The sequence below is a fragment of the Cyprinodon variegatus genome, unplaced genomic scaffold (genome assembly GCF_000732505.1).
Source record: "Cyprinodon variegatus isolate N-32 unplaced genomic scaffold, C_variegatus-1.0 Scaffold808, whole genome shotgun sequence".
In the NCBI taxonomy this organism is placed as follows: domain Eukaryota; kingdom Metazoa; phylum Chordata; class Actinopteri; order Cyprinodontiformes; family Cyprinodontidae; genus Cyprinodon; species Cyprinodon variegatus.
The window spans coordinates 114843-124385 of NW_015151261.1; the positions used below are offsets into that span (position 1 = coordinate 114843).

At 40.4% G+C, this 9543-nt stretch overlaps 1 protein-coding gene across 1 annotated transcript in view; it reads right to left on the minus strand.

Moving 5' to 3' along the window:
• LOC107098762 (E3 ubiquitin-protein ligase Itchy-like) overlaps nt 1–9543 on the minus strand; it is a 45356-nt gene that overhangs the window by 16912 nt on the left and 18901 nt on the right. The window contains exons 5-9 of the mRNA XM_015396599.1: nt 7613–7747; nt 5336–5384; nt 5056–5228; nt 2062–2290; nt 1539–1634 (exon numbers count right to left, since the gene is read on the minus strand). Coding sequence (XP_015252085.1) covers nt 1539–1634; nt 2062–2290; nt 5056–5228; nt 5336–5384; nt 7613–7747 — 682 coding nt within the window. The remainder of the gene's footprint in view (nt 1–1538; nt 1635–2061; nt 2291–5055; nt 5229–5335; nt 5385–7612; nt 7748–9543) is intronic.

Sequence of the window (9543 nt, forward strand, 5' to 3'; positions counted from 1 at the left end):
GTTATCTCCTGGTCAGACCCTGTAATTCAGTGAAAGGGTACAAATATGCAAGAGGGCTGGAAGTTGGAGGGGATTTTGCTGGGAGTTGGAGGGAAGTGGGCTGCCATTCGGCTAGTGTTTGACTGGGAAGGGCCATTTTAAATGGCTGCTACTGAACCCTTCTTTGTGGGGACAAACACACTTAGTTTTTTTTACTGCCACCTTAAGGGCAGGAGTGAGAAATTTGGTTTACTCTTGTTAAATATAGCGCGATTAAATTTCAGTGCCTCTGCAATTTGATAATTGGGTTTTGTTAAGCTGCGATTATATTGAAAATGCAATTAATTGCCCAGTCATAATCATAAGTTTCTTCACACCAGACAGACAACTACAGAAGATCCTTCTCACCAACAGTCATCAACATCTACAAGTTATTAAATAAACTTCTTTACTATAAGTCAGAAGAACATTTCATTTCCCTTTGAACTGAAAAAAGATGAAAATGGATCTATTTCATTATTGCTAATTTTACCTTTGGAGTTCTGAAGCTGTGCTTTCAGACATTAGATTCCACCCCTGATTAAAAGTTTATGATTTTATTAAATCACAAGCAACCTCCTCCCCACACCCCGCTCTCTCTTGTTGTGCCTGTGCCAGCGAGATAGTTCTAATCCGCATCTGATGCACAAATTATTGTACTGCCTGCACGCTCTAACTCGCATTAAAAAAACACTGCAACGCATAGTCTAAAATCCGGGAACGCATCTGACTCGTGGGCATCTGTGAACAACTATCAATATCAGGGAGACTCCCAGAACTTCCGGCAGACCTGGAATGTCTGCCATACTCTACTTTTTCTCCGACTCAAGCTTGTTTTGCAAACATAGGGCTTTACGATCAACTGTAAGCAGTTCGGTGCAAACACGCAGAACCAGTTATATCTGATAGAATATATCTGAAGAAATTGTTTTCATAAACATTTTTTTTTATATAAAGCATTTTAAAAGCCACAATAATCACATTTAATTAATTCTAATGCCAATAAAGGCCTGTATTTGAAAAATAATCATTTAATGAGTTTTAATGACCTACGGAACCCCTGTTATTATTTCTACATCCTTATCAAGGCTGTGGGATTTCCTAAAAATGAAAATAATTAAAATTGTGAATACCATTTTATTTTGAGTTTCACCTGCAGTAGCCTGTCTAAAACTGTTTGGCTTCAGGCTTTCATTATTTTCATGACCTGGACTGTTCTATTCTAGAGTCTATTGTGACAGGATGTAAGTGTTGCAGGACAAATGTTTACTTCTGCCTGTATCGATAGATCTGCCCTCTATTTGCAATCTCACCTCTGTAAGGTGACAATCCCACTTTTAGCATTACCATCATCTAAAGGACTGGAGTGAGAAGGTCAGTGCCTCACTCTTGTTAAATGAAAAGTTACCAAAAGTTTAAAAAGCCTCTGTGATTTGGAAATTGTGTGTGTTTTTTTTTTTTAACCATCAAACCATCATCTGTAATACAAACTTAATCACTATCAAGAAAAAAAAATGTACCCTGGAGGAAGTGGTTCCGGACGTTCCCATGATGTTCTCTTTAGCACATGATCCACATAATACACCCGACCATTCTGGTCCACCCTCTGCTCCCATCTAGAGGACACAGAGATGAACAAATAAATGGAAAAAAGAAAACATAAAACAGCATTAAAAACAAAAACAGGACTTTCAAGTAATTTACATCTAATCTGTATCAACTCATTATGCAAGTTGTTGCTTCAATAAAGAAGTAGCCAGTCCCTTTTCTATGTCACTACATGGTATTCCTGTTCTACAACCTCCAGGTGGGAACACTGAATAATTCAGATGGCTTCAAGAATGAATCATGAGCACAAAGCAGATCCTCATTCTTGGTTTTGTTTGGCTGAAAAACAGCGACACTGTTTCCTGACACTGTTTCTATGAGTGACTCATTAATTCCTCTCTTCCTGTATTTTCTGCTGATGAAGCTTTCGGTTCCCTCTGTGTTTGTTTTAATAACTCTCAGCTCTGTAGTGAAGATTAGAAAAAGAGAGCTAACCCAGGAGGTAATGGTCCATGGTTGACGGAGGGTACTCTGGGAGGGAGGGAAGGTGTGGTGTTGCTGGTTGGAGGCCTGGTTGCTGCAGCTCCTGATGTGGAGCTCCTGTTAGAGGACGTTGATGGACTGTAGTCTGGAGCAGATGTGGGTCCTGAGGTCCGCACTGGTGTATCAGGGGCCGAATGGCCCTCACTAGCCTCTGTGGGAGCGGAGCCGTTGCTAGAAGATGCTGAGGGAAAATTCAGATAGATGGAGCTGCTATTATAACACAATAACAATGCCAAAGATATGAATAAAACAAAACAGGACTGTACGGTCTAATCCAACAGATTAGCTACTTTATTTTCATTTACTAAAGAGGCTAAAGTTATGATGGTGCACTGCAATGTCATCTGAGTATCATGTGTCTGTAGATCTGTCAGGGTGCCCATGCAGATTTTATTTAATGTTAGATTGGAGTATTTCTTTACAGTGGGTAGATATGGCTTTAACTGATAGAGTGGTTGTTAAAAACAAAGCTGAGTTTTGTCCAAACTCGGGTTATCCTCAGGGTAAATATTTGACACTGATAAGACTTACACTGTAATAAGAGGAGAGACTAACTTTGGTAAGATCTCTTTTTCTAATTGCTTATTTTAGGTCCTGCTTTTCAATAAAATAATCTAAAGTTCTGCACACGATCAGTTGAAAAGGTCAGTAAGAAATAGGCGACAACAGAGTTCAGAGCAGAGCTGCTTTATGATCCTCCTGCTTGTATTCAATAAGGAGATGCTACCATTTATAGATCAGCAGATTCTAATGCAGATAATAGCAGGTTGAGGAAAACACACAAGAACCCGACTGATAAAATAATCAAATCATGTTATCTGTGATTTTATTTATTTATTAAATTTTTTTTTTGTGTTCACTGCTAAAATTTTTGGCCAGTGTGTTTTAACTTTACATCTGTTTTTTTTTGGAAGTTGTCAAAATTACAATGAAATCAGTCTGTTAGCTCCATTTCAATAAATATAATAGCTGCAGAAATTGCGTTTTTTAAACACTTATCAGTTTTTTTTGCTCAAATGTCAGAAAATTGTTTATTCGGGGACCTTGAGACAACGCTTTGAAATTTGTTATTTACAGTTACAGCTGAGCTCGCCAGGCAAACAAGAACATCCATCTGTCTCCCGTGCTCACAGGTGAACACGTATGCTACGCATCTGGCGGCAGACAGAGAGCGCAGCCTCTGAAGACAACAAAACAGCTGGTCACTCAGGCCAAATTGGACAATCGTCAGTGTTTAGTTTAGCCTTTTTTTGTGTCCTGCAAAATGCAGCTTCCTGTGGCTGCAGGTGGGTCACTGTGACGCCTCACTGAGTCAATCTGAAATTTTGCAATTAAGAGGAAATGTGGACGGATGACGACAGGAAAAACAATAAAAGAAATAGGAGTGGGCTTAATCAGCAAAGGCTTAAAAGAGATCGGTAAGAATGTGACAGGAAAAATTAAAATACATGAGTATTTTGAAACACAGTTGAACTACTTTTATTATTGTAAAAACAGATTGAATCGAAATTAATCGATTCGACTGAAATAAAATGCTGGTGTTTATGCATACATGTTATACATTGAATTTTTTAATTAAAAATTAAAATTTTTCCATTTTGAAATCTAAATGGTTATTGAAGTAGAGAACAACAATCTTTTAGTTCTGTATATAGACAATTTACTGACTTTTTTTAATAAAACACATGGACTAACTGTTTTTTTTTTTTCTTTTTTATGGCTTAATGAGAGCAATGGGCTTTATGCTGCACTGCAAGGCTTAAAACCTGGATTTGAATAGAGACAAAGCCATTCTCAAGCACATATCAAGCTGCTTATTTAGAGCCTGGATCGACATTTATCTCTGATTATGTTCATGGTGGAGAATCCTGCTTCACAGCAGCAGGTTGAGCCAAACATTCTCAAAATGTGCAGGGTCATCTTTGAGCACAACATTTCACTTTTTTCTCTCACAAGTTCACTGCAGTTCTTCCAGCAGTCCACACTTTCTCTGCTCTCTTTTTCTCATCGTCCTCTCCTTCTTTCCAATCGCCCGGCTTGCCACAGGTTTGCCTGCTGTGTTTAAAGGCTGCTTTATACTTTGAAACTAGGTCGTCTGCGTAGGTGTCGCAGTGAACAAAAAGACGTCCCCGCCCCCTCCGCAGACACTCCGCTGCACCTCTCCCAAATTGTAGGTGACCGCAAACAGTGCCGCAGACAGGAGGCCAGCATGTTTTGTTTTTATGACCGGGAAACAACTCGTCAAGTTGGACCAGCTAGAAGGGCGAGCTGTGCGAGAACGCTGGGACCCTTTTTCCACCTGGATCCCCACTATTTTTCGCCGTCATGTCCCTCCTCCGTTGTCGGATAAACTTGCCCCCACTTCCTCACCGCCTAGGCCATATCTAGACCCACAGCGTATAGTGCAGACCACGCTTCATTACTGGGCATAAATCAAAAATGTCTGCGTCAAGCTCACTGCGAAACACTGCTGCAGGAGGATAACCAGCCCTTAAAAGTAGCTCGCAGCAGCAACCCAGACTGACAGCAGCTCATTGGCTAATTTGTATGACATGTGAATCACAAGTGATCACAAGTGAAGTTAGACACTGTCATTGGACAACATGTGGTAACTTATGAATGTTTTAAATCAGGTTTGGTCCGGATTAGCCAGCAGGTTGGATCTGGATCCGGACCGCGGTCTGCTAATCCATGACATCTGATTTAGACTTTGAAATGAAACCTTGTTTTCTTCCATTTTTACATTTTTCTGTAAAAATTGTTAAATGCCAGCTCAGTAAAGCTATAGAAGAACTAAAGTTCTTGTGGAAGTATGCTTAAAATAAAAATGTCATCATGACTAGATTGTTAGATAATTATTTACTAGCCAACAACAAACCTAGGTGCACCAGTACAACCAGAGCAAAAAGTTAGTCTAGAGCCCTGAGAGCAAGTTTGTCGTCGTACCTGGTGAAACAGTTGGCCTGCGGGGAGTTGGGGGAGGAGGCCTAGACGGTCTAGGTGGTCGAACTGGCTTCCCGCTCAACGATGGGGAACCTTTGCTGTTAACTGTCCTTTGAGTGCTTGGAGAGGATCTGTGCTCCACACTGTCCAAAGCTGGAGAGCTGTCTCGACTTGGCCTGTCCAGAGAAAAAAAAAATCAAAATTAAAACAGTAGACAAACGAAGTTGAAAATCTGACTAGAAATCTAACACTAATTGATGTTTGTTGAAAATGTGAATTCTACCTCAAAGTGTGATCCCCATTCTGCTGTGATGATTCTCCATTAGATGTACCTAAAAAAGAAACACAAGCAAAAGTTGAAAAAAATAGATCTGTTGACATATTCATGTGCTTTAACTTTAGTGATGCTCAACAGAAAACTAGAATATTTAACAACATAAATGCAACACTACTTAAAAATTGTATAGAACAGCTTTATTTTAGATATTAATCTTAAGTTAAGGAATGAACCCGGCTCTATGACACCCTCAGCATCTCCAGAAGCAGGAGTGATGTCTGCTACTGAGGAGGGACTTGCTCCCAGTATAAGAACCTGACATCACAGTGGTGATCCTCAGTCTAACACCTCCTCCTTAACCTAAAGTTAAAGTATTTTGAGCTCAGCCTGATGCATCAATATAAAAGGTGCACATGATGGGGCCTAGAGCACCACGTTGAATCCCATGGAGGGTTAAGCTAATCCACACTGGGCGTAGTCATCGGGCACCCTGGCACACCAAAAACCAACATAACAAGCTGAAAAAGTGACATGGTACACTTTCACAGTGGAAAAAAATAGCAGTTATCCAGCAACTCCAGCAGAAATGTCAGAATAACTCAGATGCACTGTTTGTGGAGGCAGTCCTTGCACTCTGAGCTAAGTTCATAATATTCTGGGGAACCCCATTGGCAGTCAGATTCACCCTCTGACAGGCCAGGAAAAAAAGAGCCATATGCTCTGGATGAGGATGAAATATCTCTTCACATGCCTGCCTCAACAGATCTCTGCAAAGACAGAGCTGCCACGGCTCATCCTACAGTGACTGGAAGATCTCTGCATGCATCGTCTCTTGTACCCTGGAGAGTGTCGGAGTAAGGAGTTCCAGTCGAGAAAAAGCCTACAGTTGAACCTGCCAGGCCATACCTCTCCATACTTAGATTAAAAACTTGCTGTGGAGTTTCCACTCCTTGTGGCAGGGATTATCTCTGGACAGCAAGTCGGCACCGCTGTTCATGACTCGTGACTCGTTCTCAGTGACAGCAGTGAGCTGGTCTAGATTATCGGTTTGTGTGATGTGAGCGCAGACCATCCTGTCTCTTGATGTAAGAGTCTATTGTTATATTGTCTGTCCTAACTAAACCCTCCAATAAAGAATAAGAATTTCCAGGGCTAATGTTAAGGCCAAGAGCTTCAGACAATTTATGTGAGCTGTCTGTGTTCAGCTCCATCATGCCCCCCTAAGTGGTACCACCACTTCTGTGGTAATGACCTTCCTTGTTTGGATGGTTGCTATGGTATCCCGGGCTTTTCCACGCACTACAAAAACAATCAAGAAATAAGAAAAAAATCTTAAATCAAGTGTATTTACCCTTAATTTGAGTAAGTAAATAAGATGATTTGCCAATGAAATTAGTACTTTTACTCTTAAAATAAAATAACTTGATAATATGAACTTGAAATAAGACAATTGTTTTTTCTTATTTTAAATGTAAATTGTCTTGTTCCATTGGCAAAGGGTCTCACTTACCTCCTCAATTCAAGAACAAATGTACTTATTTTAAGAAAAAATTACATACTAATATTAACATTTTTTTGCAGTGGACTCGCACGTGGGCAAGTCGGTGAAACTATCACCTTGTGATGATGTGAATGGTGAACTGGGTTCAAATTAATTAATGGGACCCAACATTGAAAAGGATGCATATACAAAAGGCTGAACGGGATGACAATCAGTGCATGACATTTTACTATGCCCACGAAATGGTGGAGCTGCGACCAACTGGAGTCTGAATCCTCTGGATACAGTTTTTAATACCCAGGCCGATGCCCCACACACTCGCCATTGCTGACTTTTGCCCGCTAGTGGACCGGAATGTGTTTCTGCCTAACGACTGTGCCATGCAAACTAAGTGAGCTGTGGCACTGTTGGCAGTTTTCAGCCGTGGGTGCCCCAAGTCCCCTTCCTCTCTTGTGAACAAAGTGGCCGGTTATGAGAGCTCTACCTTGTGCCCTCATGGCTACATTCTGTTCTTGTGTCATCTTCAATATGTTTTTTGTTTTTTGTTCTTTGTTGCGGGTGCACCCTCAGCTCTTGGCCTGATTTTGCACCAATGGTTTTATCAAATTCTTAGAGAACAGTGGAAAAATGTAGATAAAACACTGGCGTGTACTTAAAAACCACTGTGGCACCATCAAGCACTGCGTGTCAGCTTCCTCCTCTTCAACCAGCTCTGAACTCTTCGCTCCAGCTCTGTGCACTAACCATGGACATTGTTAAAAGAGAACTTCACTTTTACTCACTGCAATGGTCTGCCTCTGCTGAGGCGAACACTTCAGGGTCCACCGTCATGCCGTCCAGAAGGACAGACAGGTCTCCCACCACATCTGTTTGCTCTCTGTCACTGTACAGCTGGAGAGTCTGTATCAACTCAGAAACTATAAAAGAAAAAAAAAATGTTAAGGAGTGGCGTTAAAGGTCTGATATTATGAAAAACTATAAACAAACAACTTGAGAGTTTTGCATCTCTAGGCTGAGCATTTCAAAGAGGATCAACTTCACAACACTGGTGCTAACAAAGCCGGCGCCTGTAAACATGGTGGTAGCACGGCAGCTAACGTTTGTGTCCTCAGCTGTTCTTATAAGTGGGTGGTTTTTATAAAATGCATAAAATTCTTTGTCCTTCACAAACTGTCTTTTCTTAACAGGATAACTGCAATAATTCTGATTGTGTGCTTGAGCCAAATCAATTTAGTCAGTAGCAGCCTGGTTAGTTCATTACATCAGATAAGTGTACTTGTTAGTTTGTTTATTGAAATTGTTCTGTGAAAATGCTCTGTGCTCTATATTGAGATGATTATAGTGGAATTTGTATTTCTGTTACAATAAAAATTTTAATTATTGTCGTTAACAATTAATTAATTAATTAATTAATTAATCAATCAACTGGGAAATCTGTCCTTATTGTGTGTTTTGTCCCTTTTAAGTTGCCTAAATTTGTAGCTCTCCTGCTTTTATATTATGTCGTAATCCATGCTTCTAGAGGAAATCTGTACATGCTCTGACTACTGCCATGGTTTTGGGTCATGGGGGTGTGGCATTCGAGATGGCAGGGGTGTGGGAGTCCAAAACAGCTCATCCAGATAGGGCTGAATGAGGAGGTTTCTGGTATATGTCTTTCTATTCTGAGAGGAATAGACAGACATGCTCTGGGGACCTCATCGTAAAAACGAGAACACAGGGATTACTGGGCTGCTTCAGCTCAGGTTGAATCAGAAGCTCATTACTAAAGTACAGTTTATGCATCATCTGGACTAAAAAGTTATTTTGACAGTCTGTAGTTTTTTTTTTTTTGCTTTGCCATGAAACCAATCAGCATATAAGTAGTGTTCCAAATTTACCTTCATTAGCCCGACTGGAACGGATTAAATGATGCAAAAGGAAGAAATCTTAATGAGCCAAAGATGATTAAGTCATATGAGACTGTGGAAAACAACAAAAAGCTTAACAACTGTGATCAATTCCATTTAATCAAAGGCTTTTTATTGATTCTTCTTCCTTCGCTGGATTAGTCCACTCTGAACCTGATAATCTAGTGCCAAAAAAATGATTTGACTCTAAGTGATACAGCTGCACTACCCTGCAGCTCATAACAAGAATGGGCAGAAGCTTTAGGACCGTGAACACAACCAAAACATGCTCCATTACACAAGAGCTAGAGCAAATCCTTCACAGTTTCATGCAATATGCAATAGCTAGCAGACTTCTACAGCTGAGAGTCAAGGAGATTAGTTACTCTATCAACTGCTGGAAACCATTTTTATTTCATACTCTCTGACCAAATGTTCCTCAAAGTTAAGCAGCTCTTAGAAAGCAGATACTTCTATGGTGCCATGGAAACGCATTCAGAGACTTTAAGTTTGTAAAGATTTAAACCAGAACAGCACAAAATACTCAATAGTAGTGAAAACTGTGCGGTTGGATCAAAAGCACACATAAAAAGGGCTTGGTAATGGGCGTGCTTTGGTGGCGCAGTGGTTAGCGAGCCCGATCCATGTAGGGAAGCCTAAAGGGCTGGTTATACTCCCGAAGCAGTGTGTGGCAGATCGTGTTAATTTCGTTAACAAAAACTAAACAAAAATATTTTCGTCAACGCACATTTTTCAGCGAACGAAAACTAGACGAGACGAGACGAAAATCCCCACTAATAAACAATAACTGGGAGTAAATCAGA